The sequence below is a fragment of the Zalophus californianus genome, chromosome 15, assembly GCF_009762305.2.
Source record: "Zalophus californianus isolate mZalCal1 chromosome 15, mZalCal1.pri.v2, whole genome shotgun sequence".
NCBI lineage: Eukaryota > Metazoa > Chordata > Mammalia > Carnivora > Otariidae > Zalophus > Zalophus californianus.
The window spans coordinates 20,197,243-20,217,459 of NC_045609.1; the positions used below are offsets into that span (position 1 = coordinate 20,197,243).

General features: G+C 39.0%; 1 protein-coding gene across 3 annotated transcripts in view; it reads left to right on the top strand.

Moving 5' to 3' along the window:
* BICC1 (BicC family RNA binding protein 1) overlaps window positions 1-17,806 on the top strand; it is a 306,344-nt gene extending 288,538 nt beyond the window's left edge. For 2 of the 3 annotated variants that reach the window (XM_027596824.2, XM_027596825.2), the window contains exons 18-21: window positions 2,326-2,482; window positions 5,740-5,900; window positions 9,544-9,643; window positions 15,123-17,806. In XM_027596824.2, coding sequence (XP_027452625.1) covers window positions 2,326-2,482; window positions 5,740-5,900; window positions 9,544-9,643; window positions 15,123-15,253 — 549 coding nt within the window. In that variant the 3' untranslated portion in view covers window positions 15,254-17,806. Of the gene's footprint in view, window positions 1-2,325; window positions 2,483-5,739; window positions 5,901-9,543; window positions 9,644-12,361; window positions 12,441-15,122 lie in introns of all 3 variants that reach the window. The other variant, XM_027596826.2, reaches the window with a different exon arrangement.
* The last annotated feature ends 2,411 nt before the right edge of the window (window positions 17,807-20,217 follow it).

Here is a 20,217-nt window from a genome sequence, read left to right on the forward strand (position 1 = left end):
TTTTAAGTCTTACAAATCCAAGAATGGAGATGAGCTGTACTTTGTGGTACTTTAAATTAGTGAGTAGATAATGAACTGATACCACAAGATTATGTTTTACTTAATGTTTTTAGAAATCACCATGTTTAGCCAGGTCTGATAGAGCTGTGTGCATTAAGTCTGCTTAGATCTTAGGTGAATGTATTTTTATACTCAAAAAGAGTTTAGGTGCAGAATTTTAAAAAACATATAAATACTACAGTAATGATCTCATTGACATTTTTCTGGTAGTTGCCAGTTTTGAGCATATTCATATTTCCCTTGCTACACTGGATTTATCTTGGTTGAAGTAAAATATTAAAGATGGTTTTAACTGAAAACACCATTTCTTTGGTCTCAGGAGCCTTCCTTCCCTCTGCCCCTTCCCAAAAGTCAGCAAAGGGCATCCCATAGATGCAGGAAAATGTATCTATAGATTAATTCCACAAATATTTATTAAACACCTTTTGTGTTCTCGACACAGTTTTAGGGATACAATGCTTGAACACAGGTTCTTGGTTTCATGGAGAGAACTTTCTTTTGGTGTGTACAGAGAGATACAAAACAAATAAATAAGAAGTCTTTAGGTAATAAAAATCCCTGATAAATATGAAACAGAGACTGCTTTAGATTAGGTTGTCATAGCAGGCCTTTATGAGCAGATGACATTTAAGCTAAGACCTAGATGACAAGAAAGGCCCAGCCTTGTGAAGATCTAGAGAAACAGTAATAGGCCTTGATCACCTGAAGTCAGAACCAGCTGTTAAGTTCATGGAGCAGAAGCTTGGTAGGGTGGTGGAGTGTTGAAGGCTGAGAGTTAGAGAGGCAGAGGATCAGTTAGGGAGCACCTCAGCCCATGGCAAAGTACTGGAAAAGCATTATAAGACTATACAGAAGGTATCATTTGTTCTAATTTGCTTTTAAAAAATCAACCTAGTTGCTTTATGGAAAATGGGTATTGGGGTAGGAGGCAAGAGTAGAATAAAATGTTCGTAAGGAGGCAATAGGTGACAGTTGTGGAGATGGAGAGAGGTGGGCAGATTTGGGGTATGTTTAGAGATGACATCAATAGAATTTGTTGATGGATTTGATGTGGTAGGGGAAGGAGGGCTGAGAACAGCCCTCAGTAGCTCTGGGTGAGATGTAGGACTTCTGGGGGAGGAGTGTGTATGGGTGTAGCTAGTGGGGATGAGTAATCAACAATTCAATTTCAAGCACTCTAAGTTTAAAATGCCTACAGGACAGTAAAATGGAATGTCAGATTGGCAATTCCATGATTATAAATTTCAATAGGGAAGTCAAATCTGGAGGTAAAAAGTTGGAAGTCATGGTTGTCATTAAGCTCGGAAAGAGGTTGAGATTACTTAATGAGAATGTGTAGAGAGAGATGAAAAGGAATGCTAGGGCCAAGCCCAGGGTCATGTGACATTTGGAGTGGAAAAGGGGAAGAAGATCCTACAAAGCTGCAGGGGGTAGCCTGGGAAGTGTGGTCATGATGCCTTGAGGAAAAAAGTATTAAAAAGGAAGGGCATGGTTATGCTGCTGTGAGACTGAATTAAGTGAATTTACTGAATAGTGAAAGATTCTCTTAGAATTCCCCAACAAACATACTACTTTGAAAATCAGAGAATCCTGACTTGAATACTATAGATACAGTACAAAGAAAAGTACCAGTGATTAAATAAATGAATAAGTAAATGCAAATTCAGTGCAAACGTTGAGATCTTTTAAATTTTTATTTTTATTTGGGGGGAACTAAAAAAGGTAAATTTTTTCAGGTATTTGTAACTTATTGGAAAGACCCTATCATTCTTTGGATGAGGGTCACATGGAAGAGATGGCAGCCCTCTCTCCACTCTGACTCACTTCTATTCCTGTCAAAGCTTTGGGTCTAGCCACACCATCTTCCCGTTTGTCCTTCGTAGGTGATCCAAGGCAGAGAATCTCTGCGATACCAGCTGGAAGATTTGTTTTGTGGTTCCCCAAAATAGGGAGGACTCTCAGTATCCACTGCTCTAAACCTTATAGGAGCAAGTCTTTATACTGGGGGCTCTCAGAACTCTGTTGGGCACTCTGATAATGAAGGGGAAAGACTTCACTGTGTATATTACCAGGTGTCCTTGGTGGTTGAAGGACAGAGGCTATATAGACAGGTACCACAGACTCTTGAGAATCAGCATGTGTGGGAACCTGCAGTGGTTAACAATAGAAGTAATTGGTGATGGTCTAATGTAGATTCTTTTCTCCTTAAATCTCAGGAAAGCTACCTTATTAAATATGTCCTCATTTGGTTTTGATTATTTACAGGGCTCATCAATGTCCCTCTCGAGGTCCAACAGTCGTGAACACTTGGGAAGTGGAAGTGAATCTGATAACTGGAGGGACCGAAATGGAATAGGACCCCCGAGTCCTAGTGAATTTGCAGCTTCTGTTGGCAGCCCTAAACGTAAACAAAACAAATCAAGTGAGCTTTGACTTTTCATCATACTTTTAGATATAATCAGTCTAGAATTTGTCTATTTGATTTAGGGTGATGTTCAAATATAAACTCTGGACCCCCTGCCTTCAAGTATTTGGCATAATCATATGCCACTCCTCTGGGAAGCCTTCCCTATTTTTCCAGGTGAAGTAGATAGTGCAGTTCTCTGCTTCCACTGCCTTTTGTCTGTGCTTTCACTTAGCACTTGTTATACTTACACTTTTATACTTGTGGAGAATTTGAGCTTTACAAGCTAGGAAACACATTCATTCATTCAGTAAGCAGGCACTTACTAAGTGCCCGTGTGCTGAGCAGTCTGTTAGGCTGCGCCTTGTTTGTTATTTCTTCCCAAATGTCTAACAGTTCTGACACCTACTAGGCACTCAGTAAAGGTTTGTTGAATGAATGTATGGATGAGTCACGCTCACACAAACATCCAGATGATGAGGAAAAGATGACGATGGAAAGGAGTTGAGCCGAATGTGATCACATTAGCATCTTGGAAAATAGAAGTAAGTCTGCCCGGTGGATAGCTACTAAAGGTGAAGGGCAAGATCTGATTTTTTTAAACTGGCAAGATACAGCCGAATTGGCATAAATAGAAAAAAGAGTTTAAAGCACAGAGGCTCTGGCTTTGAATAAATGTGGTTGAGACTCAGAACAAGTCCAGTGGTTTCGTCTGTAACAGGACCCACACTTCTGGGCTGTATAACTAAAATAGGTAAGCAGACGAGAATTGACAATAGTAATCACAAGATAGGCCCCTAATGGCCTTTTTCAAGGATTTTGATGACTCTGGAATCGTGAAACACATAGCGTGGAGTATCTGAAGAATACTTGAAGAAAGGCAATCTGAACGAGTGTAGTAGACGTGGTCTACCGTCAGTTGTTACCGTCAGTCAGGTCGGCCATGTTGTCAAGAGTCTCAGATTTGAAAAGGACGGTCATGGTGTCAGCCAAGTCAAAATAAGAAAACATATTGCAAGTATACTGACAGCAGTAGCCTGGATACTTGTCCAGGCAGGGCACCCCACCACTACACAAGCGTGGAGCCGAGAGGCAGCCTGGTGCTGGATGCAGATCTAGGGCTGGAAATGATCTCTGCTCAGTATAAATTTGTTTTGTGCCTCTCTTTTTCTGTCTTTATCTCCTTTCCCTTCATTTAACCCTGGATAATTAAAATCGACTGTGCAACTTTGCTGCATTGAAGTTCAGGATTAGAGTTCAGATAGGGAACTCATTAATAAGAAAGAATGATAAAGGAAACAGAGTTGGTTGCCTTTTGTTAGATGTTTTAAGAGCAGAGGGAGTTTAAAACAATATAGAAACTACAAGTAGTTAAGATAAAAAGAAATATAAAGGAAATTATGTACCATAATATCACTAAGAATATTTTATTTTAAAACATCTTTTTTTTCACACTTTACTAATATATTTGCTTAACCCAATGGTATGTAAAATATTATCATTTAAACATGTAATCAATATAAAGACATGAGATATTTTACATTCTTTTTTTGTGCTGTCTTCAAAATCTGGTATGAGCAGATTTTATAATCTTACAGAACATTTTCATTCCCACTGCCCACATTTCAGGTGCTCAGTAGCTACATGTGGCCAGTGGTTACTGTATCAACAGCACAGTTTTAGATAATTTTTCTTGACACCCTTTTCAAAATCACCAATGTCCAGGTTTTCTTCAGACTTCCCTGTTTACACCAGTTGTTCCAGTGTGATTCTCAGTAACTCCCTCTTTTATTCTCAAAGAACGTAAATGTATATCATTGGACAGTAAATTATATGGTCATCCTGCCAGTAACCTCCACGTTGTCAACTCCAGCAGTTCCTCCCGTGTGCTCTTCACACTCTGCTTTGTTTCAGCCTCAACCCAGCGCCTCAATGGGTTGATGACTTTGGGTCCTTACCTTTAAGTGTTTGGGGGAGGTGCAGGGCTTGATCTGGGTCCTTTTCTCTATACTTTCTCTCCACAAGAGATAAAACATCTGTTTTTTTTTAATATGTACTTTTTAAAAGTTCTAAGTAGGCTCCATACCCATTGTGGGGCTTGAACTCATGACCCCAAGACCAAGAGTCACATGCTCCACCAACTGAGCCAGCCAGTTCTCTATTTTTAAGAGAAAGAGAAACTTGATTAGGAAATTCCTTCCACTTGAGGTATAGAAAGTATATATACTCTCAATTGGGAGATGAAAGGGCCAGAGAAAGTGATTAGTGGCACACAAAACAGTACAGAACAGGATTCTTAGATTTGACCAAAGGAGATATTTGATGTATCTAATTAGCTAGGTGAGCGCCCTCTGCCCGCATCAGTCTCGGAATCCTTCCTGAAGCTTCAACTTCAGTATAAGAGGAAGAATTCCCACATGGATGAGAGCCAGTTGTTGGTCAGGGAGGTAGGGATGGCTACACAGCTGTGCTAGGCTCTCCAAAGCATCTCTGGAAGAGTGTTTGTGTAGTTGGTCAAGTACTAGGCATGGCTCACTAGTCCGTCACCCAGCAGCGCATGTTATTGGGCCTGAGAACCACAGACAACCTGAAAAAATCTTTGCCCACCAAATCAGCCTCAGAGTCAAGTTCAGCGTTGCTGTCTTAGAATTTTTCTCAAGAGATAGATTTGTTTCTGTCATAAGTTAAATCCAGAAACTCCAGCACCATTCTTACCCTTCATATTTGCTCTTAATTTTAAAAGTGCTCTGTTTTGTGAACTAACTGCCCAATTATATTTTTGTAAGGAATGAGATTTACATGTTGCAATATTCTCCAATTCCTTTGACAGCAGGAAGGCACAGGTGTGGATACAGTGGGCCATCCTGCTTTCCAAAAGGAGCCTGGACTTAGAGTAACTTCCCACACATTTATTGTATCCCAGGGATCTTTCTTCCAATTTCTCATTTAATTCACATCAAATCAATTATAAAGAGCAAATGTTTCCGAATGCTCAGGGAGAATATGATTAATGATTATTAACTACAGAGGCGCTGTTGCTGAGTTGCAGCCTCCCAAGTGTAGCTTCTTAATGGCAAGAGCCTCCCTGAAAGCAATAACTAGCATTGCATTAATGAAAAGCCAGCGTTTCAGTAAAGAGTTGCTGTATTTCTGCAGCTCCTGCCCTGTTCAGCCCAACAATGAAATCTAAAATATTTGAGTGATTAAAACTTTTTATTAAACCATCTTGTCTCTGGGCATTTACACTTCAAGCCTGTCTCTCCTTTGCCTTCCAGCGGAGCACTATCTCAGCAGTAGCAATTACATGGACTGCATTTCTTCGCTGACAGGAAGCAATGGCTGTAACTTGAACAGCTCTTTCAAAGGCTCTGACCTCCCTGAGCTCTTTAGCAAACTGGGCCTGGGCAAATACACAGACGTCTTCCAGCAACAAGAGGTCAGTCACTATTTGTTTATTTTCCCGGGCATCTTCATTTGGGTTGTATGTATGATGGCTTCTAGAATGAAATCACTTATTGACCTATGGCTGTGCTTTCAGTGAGCATTTACTGAAGTCTCATAACTTGTTTTTGCTGCTAGGAAAAATGTCATCTCATTTCTTATTTATTTAGTGCAACGAGTAAACACAGGATAGCAGAAATATAGAAAATTGTGTTTCCAAAAACACACCTTCCCCAATTTTAGCTAAAAGACCTAATCAGTGTATTGATTCACAGCTCTCTCAGCAGCAGAGTCTGTATTTAAGGTAATTTCAGTCCTTTATCTTTATCTTTATCTTTATTTATGGCACTTAAAAAACAGCATCTGAAATAAATATCTATGGTTGTTTTTGAACCCATCTTCGTCATGTTACTCAATCTGTTCCCTCAAAATAGAATGTGCTTTTTATATATGTTAATTTATTCATTAATTTACTGCTTGGCTTTTGCCTGAACTAAGAAATGCAACGTCTTCTGAAACACCACCACCATGGATTTTGGTCAAACCGATCAGCCATGGCTATTATGCAAGGACTTAAAGAGAAGAGTCCCTGAACATGATTCTTTCTATTAATGCTGTCATATTACTAGGGCACAGCACAGCAAAGCCAGTGGAACAGAAAGTTAGAATATTTCTATAAATGTATGTATTTTTCAAATCCAGACGTGGTTTAAGTTTCATGCTAGTTTGGCTTAGTTCGTGCTAGAGAACATCTGATTAAGTCACCAATTCCCAAGCACATATCCATCAAAAAGAATCTAAGATTTTTATTATGCAGTTTATATCATAAATTTAATGTATTGCCCATGGTTCAATAAGTAATTAAGTTTAATTGGTGAACTTTTTGTTTTTTAACACCAAAAAAAGTTGTCATGTGTGTATTGGATTTCAGGGTATATTGATTTTGTTTTCTTTTCCCCGAATCTAAATTAGTGTTCATTTAACTGAGGATTTTCGAAGTTGAATAACACTTTCCTCATCAAACGCATTAAAAAATTGCATTTACTTATTTAGTTTTGCAGGTTAGACAAGGGTAGCTGAGTGAGAAGTTCAAGGGCAGAAGTATTTTAACTTGTCCAAAGAAGGTTTTGAAGTGAAAGATTAGTTGTTATTCAATGATATTCTGGATTTGTTTTATCTATATTTATTTACTATTTAAAGCATAGAAATAAATTTATTAAAGGTACTTTTTTTAAAATTTTATTTTATTATGTTATGTTAATCACCATACATTACATCATTAGTTTTTGATGTAGTGTTCCATGATTCATTGTTTGCGTATAACACCCAGTGCTCCATTCAATACATGCCCTCTTTAATACCCATCACCAGGCTAACCCATCCCCCGCCCCAGGACCCTCAGTTTGTTTCTCAGAGTCCATAGTCTTTCATGGTTCGTCTCCCCCTCTGATTTTCCCCCCTTCATTTTTCCCTTCCTGCTATCTTCTTTTTTTTTTAACATCTATTGTGTTATTTGTTTCAGAGGTACAGGTCTGTGATTCATCAGTCTTACACAGTTCACAGCACTCACCATAGCACATACCCTCCCCAATGTCTATCACCCATTCACCCCATCCCTCCCACCCGCCACCTCTCCAGCAACCCTCAGTTCGTTTCCTGAGATTAAGAATTCCTCATATCAGTGAGATCATATGATACATGTCTTTCTCTGATTGACTTATTTCGCTTAGCATAATACCCTCTAGTTCCATCCACGTTGTTGCAAATGACAAGATTTCGTTCCTTTTGATGGCTGCATAATATTCCATTGTGTGTGTATGTGTGTGTGTATATATGTGTGTGTGTATATATATATATATATATATATATATATATATATATATATACATCTTCTTTATCCATTCATCTGTTGATGGACATCTTGGCTTTTTCCATAGTTTGGCTATTGTGGACATTGCTGCTATAAACATTGGGGTGCATGTACCCCTTTGGATCACTACATTTGTATCTTAAAAGTACTTCTTATCCATTTACTCCAAGAAGGAAGAAAACATAATATAAAGCCAGATTGCCTTTAGTGAATATATATTAGCTAGAGCAGGGGTCAGCAAACTGTAGCCTGCAAACCTGCCTGTAAATAAAGTTTTATTGAAACACAGCCACACTCATTCATTTACATACTGTCTATGGCTGCTTTCAAGCTAAAATAGCAGAGTCGAATAGTTGCAACAGAGATAATTTGGCCCACTAAGCTTAAAATATTTACTCTCTTGCCCTTTAAAAAGAGAGGATCCCTAAAATAGAGAATCTCTATTTAATTGAATTTCTAAAAACATATCTTTAGACATGATAAATGAAAAGGTTTTCCAAGATCTGGATATACCTTCTAAATGAAAAAGAGGGGTGCCTGGGTGGCTCAGTCATTAAGCGTCTGCCTTCGGCTCAGGTCATGATCCCAGGGTCCTGGGATCGAGTCCCACATCGGGCTCCCTGCTCAGCGGGAGGCCTGCTTCTCCCTCTCCCACTCCCCCTGCTTGTGTTCCTGCTCTCACTGTCTCTCTCTGTCAAATAAATAAATCTTTAAAAACAAAAAAAAAACAAACAAAACAAAATGAAAACAATATCTCAAATTAATTTCTATATAATTTGAAAGTATAAATTTGGTTGTTTCTGTCATGTAGGTTATTTTCTAATACTCAGCTATCACTTAATAAGAATTCCCCATTAAGTGACCTTGTGGGGTTTAGTTTATTGTGAGCAAGTTGAATATTTATTTAGCCACTTTCATAGATGATATGTCTAAATACATAATTACTAACCATAGCTGTCAGTTATTTTATGCCTTTGGTGAGCCCATTGCTTCATATCTCCAATTTTTTTAATGCCCACTGGAGCCCTGTAAGGTACAGTATTATCAACCCTAAGTGCCCACAACTAGTAATGGCAGAGGCAGAATAGAAAGCCAATGCTCTCTGGCTTCAGAGCCCATTACCTTTCTGTTCCTCCACATTGTCTTAAAAGGAAGGGTGGGATTCTTGAGCTACTTCCCTCCACACTTTATTGCCAATGCCAGAGAGGGCAATTATATTGTTCCTGGAAATACCTCTTGTATGCCACTGTTGGAGATAATTTGCTGGGCTGAGCCAAGTGAACCATGTATCTGATGTAATCTAGGAATTCTTCTCTCATTCTTATGAAGAACACAGTGGAGGATACCAGATATGGTATTATTCAATTTCCTTTTATAGAGCTATACTTAACCAATTCAGAATGCAAAGCTAAGAAATATTTTCTCTCTTCTGGCCAGGTATGTATTCTTCCTTTTATCAGTTCCCCAAAACTGTAGAATTTGTTCTTCCCTTTTTGCTCTGGCTGCCAGAATGCTAAGACATAAATATTTAATCTCAGTTGCAGTAAATAACTGGCTTAGCCTAAGTCTTATGCTAGAATAATCACTTTCATTTCACCACCTTTATTACTTAGCCCTTATCCCCTTGGTTTGTGACACCACCGTTCCTTTTTGGAAGTAGGCAGAGCATAATTAACGAATGGAATATGTGTAATAATGAGTTGAACTTTTAGTGAGAAAGAAAATAAGTGCTTAATGTATTGGTTATAGATTACTTTTTCACCCACAGATCGATCTTCAAACATTCCTCACTCTCACAGATCAGGATCTGAAGGAGCTGGGAATTACAACTTTTGGTGCCAGGAGGAAAATGCTGCTTGCAATCTCAGGTGAATATAAGTGCTCATACTCTTATTTTAAAACCTGAATAACCTCTGCCAGTGTCCTCAGCCAGTGGGGCTGGTTCTGTCCATCAACCACTTGCTTACTACACTGGCACCTTGTGGTTGTGATTCTAGACTGTTCTCCCACTAACAGTGTGACAAATGCTGAGAACATCCCTACTGCTCCTTCAAGGCATTGCCTGAAAACCTGCCTTGACAATATTGTTCTTTAAAACAGATCTCTTCAGAAAGATCCAACCAAAATTGCCCTTGGCAGAACACAAGAATGGGGGAGAGGTGGAATTCTCCTTTTTGTGGCTGTGTTAAGCAATAATCATTGGGTTAGTGAATAATTATTCTGGATTGGCTGTCATGTTCCCAGCTGCATGTATCCTTGTATGCCAACTGAGATCATTGCACCAGGGAAGAAGAGAATGATCCTTGGTATAGCTGGAATCTGGCAGTATTGTCTTGCTTTTAAAATTTTCCCAAACTCTTAATAGAATTTGTGAGTCACAGAAGGGTGTATCCTGAGTGTAGTTACAGAATGAAGGAAAATAATGTTGTCTGTCTCCCAGACCACCTTTTTTGTGTATCTGTTGCATATTCTATGTATTAGAAAATGCTCTTATGTGTATTTCCTGAGTACCTGCCATTTAAGAGGAATTAAGCTGGATGGTGAGTCAGGAATCTGCAAATACATAACCGTGTACCTCAAAAAGGTTAGAGAGAAATATGAGGAAGATATCAGGGGCAAAAAAAAATGAGGTTACTTTTTGAAGAAGTTCTGATGAAGTTCATTAATGTCAATGTTGTATGTGTGCCAGTTTCTCAAAGACAGAGACACCAAGGACAGAAGCCCAGTATCGGGTGGTGGGAAAATGACTTTGCCTTTTCAAAACATGGATTTTTGCAGGCTGTGCCTCTATGAGGCCAGCAGAGGCATCCAACCAGTGCAAGTCCTTTCCAAACAGCATTCACTGATCAGATCAGCAAATAAAATGAAAACCTCAGTGGTTTTCCATTTCATTTTAGCCCAAGATTGCATCCCCCTCCTAAGTTCCTCAGGAAATCTTATATATAGACCTACTACCTGAAGCACATACAAGCAAAGCAGCTTTGAAATAAGGGTGGAAATTCAGCCATTGAGCTGCCTGTTAGGCTCCTCCGTGGATAGAGCTCTGCAGGTCAGTTTGAGAAGTCTTCTCCCGTCCTGTGTACCCAACTGGTTGCATTAATGAAACTCCACAGGGCAGATGCTTTTTCTTGTTTGTTCATAAGATCAGCTTGGTATAGTAGAAAGAGCACTATATTCACATAAGGAGATCTGAGCTTTGCCTCTGCCAAGTCATTAGTCCTTGGGAGAGTTTCCAAACCTCATTTGGTTTTAGTTTCTTAACCATGAAGGTGGGTTGGAATAGGTAATTGTGTAAGGTTACCTTCCGTTTGTAAGGTCTGTCCTTCCAAGCGCTATGTCATCAGGTGTAGTGAAAATAACCTACAGTTTTAACAGTGTATATGATTAGCAATACACTCTTTTGTTCTTTCTTTTTTTACTACCTGTGGCAATAGGCTTTCAGTTTGTTTACTCTGAAGCTCAGCCCTAAAGTGCTATTTCTAGACCCAAATTAACTTTATATATGTTCACATTCTTTTATTAATTTAAAAAAGAAATTAATATACTACTTGAAATTTGATTAACTCACACAATCACTGAGCCTATAGCGTAAAAATATGCTTGTGGGCCAGCACATTTATCCCAGAGAAGTTTATGTTCTAGAATTATTCACTAGAGAATCATGGAATGTCAGGGACCATATAATGAAAATTAAGTTATTTCTTTGTGCACCCAAACTTTGTAAAGCTCCCAGCAACAAGCAGGTATTTCTAAGTCATTGGGGCCTTTATTCTGGAACACATTTGTGATATATTTCAGATGAGTTTTGGGGAGTAGAGTGGGAAACAGGAGGGGTTTTGAATCTTCTTTAATTTTTTTTTTTCCTCAGTGTGGTTCTGTAGACCACCTCTCTCAATGGGGTTCACAGGTCTTCTTGCTTTTAAAGTAAATTAGAGGCTTTGAATAGATGCCTTATGAATGTTCTCTGCACAGTGTGAAGTATTTGATTATTTTAAGGATGATTTTGCCTTACTTTGTTGAGCGTATTTGTTTGAACCTGGTAAATTGTTTTCTCTGCAAGTAATAAGTTTTTATTGAGAAACCCTTTGTCAAAAAGCTCCTTTTTCCAATTCAACTCATCTGATAACAAAGACATTCATTTCTAGTCTCAGAACATTCCATTTCCAGGAATAGATGCAGGATAGCTGGGCAGCTTTTACTCACGTTGTCTTGTGGTTACATAGTTTGGTTAGATACAGACTTTGCTCAAAATTCCTTTCTAAAATTTTATAGATTTTTAATTTGTGATCAGGGTCATTCTTTCAGTATAAGGTTTTATTCTGTTTTTAATCTTGGGCCAGAAGACATTTCTTTTAATGTCATAGAAGGAGAGGGGATTTGTCTCTAGTAGAGATGGATCAGAGAGAAAAAAAAGGTCTTTTTTTCAAATCTATGATTTTTTAAAATTCTTTGATTTCTCTCCGAGTATTTTAGTGAGTGGTTATCTAAATGTACAGGGACAAGGTAAAAGGGACTTTAGCATCCTGTTGACAGGCTTCCCACCACGGCCTCAGGTAGATCTAACATTTCCCGACCTATTCTTTTAGTTTGTGACTCTGTTCAGACCCGCAACAAGATCCTGAGAGCTGCCAGGATTGTGTGAACCTTGGAATATCAAAGAAAAAGGTTGGTATTTTCCCAAACTATCTCTTAGGTTTACTTGAAAAAAAATCAGAAGGGAGTTTGCTTTTTAATGTAAAAAACAACAACAAAAATTAAAGTCTCTTCAGTAGGACTTGATCTTTGATAATCTCTAGAAGATTTAGCTCTGTTTCACATTTTGGAAATATACACCTTAGAAATTATTTCTTTAGGGAATGGACGAATTCCTTCATGGTCATTTTATTCTCTCAAAAGTCTAGTTGATGTGACTTTTCAGAATAAAGTTTTCAATGTCTTTTTTAAAAATGTGTCTTCAGTGGCCCAGTTTCTTCATGTGCTCAGTTGTACATGTTACATGTGCTAGGGGAGACTGGTGTTTCACCTGCTCATTCCTTTTCCTTCTCTACAGTATGGGAATGTTCTCCTGGTTCATGGGCTGCTCTCTCATGAGAAAATGCAGGCCAAAGACAGTCTTCTAACTAGAAGGTGATAAAACTTTCCCAGGCCGTGTACTTTTAAGGGGATTCATTTATTCTTAAGTCTCCTATGGTTGCATTTAAATACATTAAATTCTGTCTTGATTTCTGAATCTCTGTGTTTGTTTTTTAAACAAGATACATGTGTTCAGCTTTTAGTAGGAATGTCACTGTGGCAGTGTCTCTGCAGGAACTTGAAGGTAGCCCTCTGTAAGCAGGCCTGCATGTGTCTTGCTTATACAGGTATCTTCCTTGCTTCTCCAGAGTTATAAAGCTATGTTTTTCTGTTTAAAAAATAAATTTGGTATCGTAAAATCTGAAGTACAGCTCTGTTATCTGGCATACTTGAAACTACCGATTTTTAAAATTTGTATTCCTGATGTCTCAGTTGGTCTTCTTTACTCAGTGGTTGGACCACTGGAGCCGAGGGCCCAGGACATGGACCTTTGTGTAGGCAGATAGTTTCAGCCTGTCACTTAAAAGCTGTGTGGACTTTGTCTATTTTTAAAACTCAATTTTCATACCTAAAATGGAGGATAGTGTGTGCCTGGGTGGCTCGGTCGGTTAAGCATCTGCCTTAGGTTCAGGTCATGATCCCAGGGTCCTGGGATCGAGTCCCATGTCGGGCTCCCTGCTCAGCGGGGGAGTCTGCTTCTCTGCCCCTCCCCTGGCTCATGCTCGCTCTCTCTCCCACTCTCAAATAAAATCTTTAAAAAATATATAAATAAAATGGAGAATAGTGGTATCATTTACTCCTTAAGGAGGCTTAAATAGGACAAAACAAATTGTAAAAGTGCTTATCTTTAATAAGCACCACTAAGTCACTTATTTTTGTTCCCCTCCAAGACCTAACTGTGAACAAAAGAGAGATATCTCCACTCTTGCATCACCCCTCTGGGGCAGACATTTACATTTTGGAAGGCAGTGGGGTGAAATATTAAGGGTGTTGGTTTATCTTCCAGAATGTGGGAGATAAGTGCACATTTGGCCCTATGGCTGTCCTGAGCCACCTGTGGCCGGCACCCTGCGACTTGAGTCTTTTGTCCCTGAGCCCCAGCATTAGTGCAGCCATACCTTGCAGTGCAACTTCAGAATTTGAAAGGGGATTGTACCTGTGCGGGGTTGAAAAAGTTCTGAGTACTGCACAAATGCATGTGTGGGATCTCTGGCTCCACTCCCTTAAAAAAAAAAAAAAAAGGAAAAGAAAAGACAACTTTAATCACATCAACTATATCCCATTATTTGATACTTGGGTTTGGTGGCTATTGGAACGCTGATTTCCAGTGTATGACAATTCTCTTTACTGGTATGAGTTCATTAGCACGAGTTACGTCACTTGGTTTGAGGATTTGTAAATATATGCGGTGGGGGGAGGGGGTTGCATAGTGATAAACAAGGTGGTCCAATTAATTTTTTACCTTTCTGGTTAGTAATTTCTAGTTGGTGAAAGGCAAAGTCAGTTGTGTTTTTCTCAGTACTCTGGTTTCTTTAAAATTAAAGCATCTTAGTTTTTTCCTAAGAACTTGAATTCAAGTATAAGTTGTTTTCAGTTATAATAATTTCCTAAACTGTTGCTATTTTTACTAAGTTGATTTTTTTATCCAAAGGAAACTCCTGCTGATACAGTTCTTCATAGAACTCTTTCTGACTCAAGGAGCAGACGCATCATGAGTCAGGAGAGCCCGTCGGGCTGTGGCTTAACACTTCATCGTGCTCCTCCATTATTCTCGTGTTTCTGTGTGGGGTCTTCTTTTCATGTCTGACTTCAGTGATTTCATGACTACTGTGTTTGACATGGATGAGTTCAGTAGCTGTAATGATTTTCTGTGTCATTGGTAATACATCCTCTCATATGCCTTTCACCAGCTTTAATGGCCCCCCCTCCCTTTGCCTCTGCAGTGACATTTGGGATAGTTCAAACTGTTTAATTTGTATATCAGGAGTACAGAGGGTTCTGAGAATGACATATCTCCCAGGTAGTCTACAAACTGCAATAAAAACGATTTGCTGTCCTTGGTTCTCTCACTACCCACATGCTCCATTTAATATCAGACTTTCTAGCACTTCAGAAATGTCTTGACCGGCAACTAAAACTTTTCCTTTTGCCACCAGAGTTGACTTTCCCTCCAAAACCCTCCTATGTCACCATTTTCTGAGCTCTGCTGCCATGTCCTGTAGATTAGACAACTTCACCACTGAGCTCCTAACAATTCTCTCTTTCTCTCTCTAGAACTAAATAAAAATCGAAGAAAGCTTTTTGAACCACCAAGTGCACGCACCTCTTTCCTGGAAGGCGGAGCAAGTGGGAGGCTACCCCGTCAGTATCACTCACACATTGCTAGTGTCAGTGGCCGCTGGTAGCAACACCTACCCTCCAGGCATGCACCCGCCAGTCTTCAAGTTGGACACAGGAGATCTGTGAACAGCCTTCACTGCACACCATCCTCAGCACTCTGGGTGTCTGGTATCAGGACCAAAGCATCTTATTCACACCTGAACTTTGCGCTAAAAAGGGAGAAAAGAAAGAAGATGATCTTATGTCATCATACAGAATGCCACATTTGGTTGACTTTTTTTAACGTTAATCGGACAGAACTTGCAATTTGAGGGTAGGGCTTTATTTCCTGTTTTTACTTACCTAAATAACATATGCACTGATTTTTTACTTAAAATGAAGGATTAATTGACATCTGGGAGGCCAGAAAACTTAGAGGTTCTTTTGTTTGCTTGTTTTGTTTAGGGATTTCGGGATTTTTAAAAAATAATCAAAATGGAATTTTCTGGTACTGCTTTAAAATAATTATTGAGGTCTTTCAGCACTTTACACTTTCTAATATCTTGTCCTGTGGAAATTATCTCTCTTTCTGTCAATTTTCATGTCACCTGATGTATTGGTACAAATCAGATTTAGTTATACTTTTCTATCAAATTTTTATTTAAAATGGTACTGGATTATTAGTTTTGTGCAGAATATTGTGACTTTGAGAAATGTAAATGACTCCTCTTGGTTCTGGACCAGTTCTGTTCATTTATGTCAACATCTTAGAAATAATTAGCAATGAACCTATTTCACATAACAGGTGCAAAGAAAGACCAGATGGACTTTGCAATATTAACCCTTTGCAGTCATCATATTTAGCTGCTGCCTATATTGCTAAAATGATTTTAATGGTTGTCTGAAGGCAAAGGGCTATTCTTTAGTATACTGCCACTAAAGGACACTTATTTATATCAAACTTTTATTTTTAGATATTATAAGCATACAGTACATAACTGATTAAGTTGATATCTACTAGAGATTTATGGTAGAGAATGGACGGCATTCAATAACTGGAGCCCTAGATTGTCATTTTATTTAAAAAAAGACAAATAATCATCTGACAAGACAGCACTGTTGCCATTGAGAGGAGAAATAGATTACTATCCTTACCATGTACACTCTAGCTGTGCTCCATATGGTCACAGGACTTTAAAAACCATATCTGTCTGCTTGAAGTTGACTTGTGTTTGTTGAGAACAGAAAGGGTTTATTTAAGTTTTCAGGATGACAGTTTATAAAAACAGCTGAGTTCCAAAGGAAGACAAAAAAAAAAAAAAAGACTATTTTCTAAGTGACTAGACTCATTGTTACTATCTTATACTGTGAAAGTCCAAGAAATCAGGCAAATTGTTTCCTAGGTCTTCCCAGACATCTTATTATAGATTTATGAAGGGTTTTCAATCCATGAAGAAAATCACTAAGTGCCTCTCTTTCTTCAAGGCAATATTATTTCCAAGTGTATTAATTTGTTGGAAAACTTTCCCATAGGAAATGTTCTGAATTACCTGTACTGTAATGACTTATTTATGTTCAGTATCCAAGACTTTCAACATGGACATAAACCACTGTCGCACATTCTCAGCAGAAGGCATTACATAAGCATACATAACAGTTGGGGACTTTGATACAAATGTGAGATTAGAAAGATTTGCCAGACATTTTTCCATGACTAAGTCTTACCATTAAAGTAAAAAAAGAGTTGAAGAGAAATTTTGCACACACAAAAAATAATTTCACTTTAAAAAATAATGTAACCTGGAAGGCATAGATAATGGGCCTGTCATAAAATTATATCAGTTATGACAGCACGGAGGACATGTCCATTCCTAAACTAAATCTTGTGTGCTTAGGTGTGAGAAATAAATTGCTCCTTTTGCAAGTACAACAGAATCATCTTGTGCATGTCACATGTACACATATCATCACATGGAGCTCCCTGCCTTACATGGCTGTATGAACACATCATGCTACACATTCAGCACAGGGTAAGAATTCGGATTTTTTCCTGTTCCACTCAGTGCTATAAATTTCATTTCTTTAATAAGACCTTCCCAAATTAGGAAACAACAACAACAACAATCATTTAGAGCTCTTTCCCCAGCTCTCTACGATGCAGTTGTAACAGGAGGAAGATGGAATGAATTTGCAGTATTAAGTGATACAGGTTTTATGAACAGTGCTTTGATACTATGCCAAAGAGAAAACTGTCCCAATTAAACTAGATTAAATAGGGTGGCTAAAAATAAATAAAAACACTGGAAATTACTTTTCTCACTTTCTCTTGATGCAATGAAGGGAATATGACACTACAGTATATGGTGTTGTCAGTGTTGTATGATGCACAAAATATTTGGATTATTTGAATAAATGTTAGTTTTTAATCAATCTGTGCCTTAATAGTGACCGGTTATCTGTAAATAGAGAACAGATACAGATTGTATTTTTGTGGGGATTTTTTGTCCTTTTAGTGATTTTTTTTTTAAATGAGAGATGGAATTAAGCATTGAAAATGGGAATTTTTTCTAAACTAATCAATTGTTATATGAAAAATAAATTTATATAACCCCTTTATATTGCCCTTGCTAGATGAAATGTGTCTCTCTCTCTCTCTTTTTTTTGGAAAAAAAAATCTTTTTATATAAACCTATGCCTGTCTTTGTTTTCTAAGAAAACTTTTATTTTTTGCCATTTTCAGCAGAATTGGAAGATGTCTCTGCAGTAGAATTGAGCATGCATTCTCTCTCCTGTTGTTATGCATTGGCCTCATTTTCATTCAGAAGCTGAGGCCCTTTATTTTAGCCAGTGAGTTCAGGACCAGTAATCAATCATTGTTTCTCTGGCCACCCATAGGTATATACCAAAAGAGCAAGATTACACGTTTTATTCTTGTTCGTTCTTTCTTTTATAAAGAATCAAGTGTATGACCACTTTGACAACCTCATCCATCAGCAGAGGAACTCTTTACTAAAGTTATGCTGGGCTTCTTGACCCAGGTTCCTGTTTCAGAGACCGTCGTGCTGTCACACTGCACGCTCACTGTGCCTTGTGCTGAGATTCTGTCTGAACTCATTTTCAAATGGAATTAATATCATATTACTAATCCTGAGATTTGTTAAATCTCAAGGAAACCCTAACCTTCCACTTATTATGCTTCCAGAAATACCTCCACTTGAATTACCTATGCCAGTGGTTCTTTAAAAATGTTTCTAGCACTAGAGTTCTTTAGATAACTGAAATATTACCTATAAACTGAATATTAAGTTATTCATTTGCTCATTTTTCTGTAAGTACATAGGGCCTGGTAAGTACCAGGCCCTGTTCTAGGAGCATCAGTGAATGGAAAATAAACCCTTGCCCTCACTATTACATTAGAAATGGAAAACTGTATGGGACACCTGGGTGGCATAGTCAGTTAAGTGCCCGACTCTTGGTTTCAGCTCAGGTCATGGTCTCAGGGTCATGGGATGGAGCCCCACATTGGGCTCTGCGCTGAGTGGAGTGTGGATTCTGCTTAGGTTTCTCAATCCCTCTTCCCCTCCCCCGTTCTCACTCGCTCTCTCTAAAAAATAATCTTTAAGAAAAATGAAAAACAATGGAGCTGATGAGGGACTGGAGGATGGACTGGACCACCCTTCAACACAGGCTTCCATGTGTTCATAGCACTGGGAACTCCTGTGCTGTCTAGAAACCCCAGTTTTTGACAAAACTGTTGAAAGTTCCCATCTCATAGAAATGGGCCTGTGCTCTCAAATGCAGTATTTCTTTCATCTACCTTTTGTTTTCTAGGTTTCATAGGTTTAATCAGATTCTCAAAAGGAATGTGGCCAAAAGGGTTATGATCCACAGCTTTATAGTTACACGATATGACCCATAATTTCTTAGATTTGACTCCAAGTGACTTTGCAATATTTAGAACTCAGGTTTACCTTGAGAGAACATGAGTTTGCGACCACTGAGGATACTCTGAGAATGTAGTAATAGAGAGTAATGCTAGATGGTGACTTAAGTTGTTCCTGACTTTGCTTCTCCCCCGCCCCAAGAACAACTAACAACTATTCATGGACAGGGCACCACTAAGAAAGCCCTAGAACATGGGGGTGAGGCTGAAGTGCCTCTCATGCCACAGAGACCAAGACAGACTGGATTGGAAGAGTATGAGAAGTAGCTACACACTGATGGCATTGCCCCTCCCCCAGCCCAGTGCAGTACCATGCCAAAAGCCGGTAGTTCCCCTCTGGAAGCTCTTGCCTAAGTCTATAGTTCCTCTACCGGAAAAAGAGGACCCCAGGGGTGACATCCAGCCCCCTGAGGTAGTGGGTTGCTTTGTAGGAGCACCTACTCTGATCTCACTCCATGGGGATCATGGGAATCTGATTAAGATGGAGAACGGGAGAGGGGCTTCCAACAACCAACACTCAAGTTTTGGCAGACCACATTTCTACCTGTAGGCCCAAGCAATAGTTCCAACCAGTGACTTTGTGTAAATCCACAGAACCAAATAGGTGATGCAATCTGACCAAGTGCATTCACACCACAGCAGTGTACAGACCTATGAGATTTGGGTTTTCAAATAGAGTTTTGCCAGCCCTGGAGTCTTAGTCTTCCCACACACAGCCAGGAGAGCTGTGTCATACCCCCCGCCCATCTTCTGTGGAACATAGTCTCCCCGCCATATGACAGGGCTGACAGGATACCTGGAAGTTGCTGTGTAACCCAGTAACATGCAAACTGAGGTGAGAGGGAAGAACTGATTGCCTCCAGAGAAGAGGAGCCCTGTTTGGCCAGGGAACTTGGGGAATAGGTTGGCTTGCATCAATACCACAAACAGAACCTTAGTGGTTTTGGAGCTGCTTCTGCTGTGCCCAGAAAAGGGAAACAAATTCATAGCCACAATTATTTTTTTTTAAGATTTTATGTATTTATTTGACACAGAGAGAACACAAGTAGGGAGAGAGGCAGGCAGAGGGAGAAGGAGAAGCAGGCTCCCCACTGAGCAGAGAGGCTG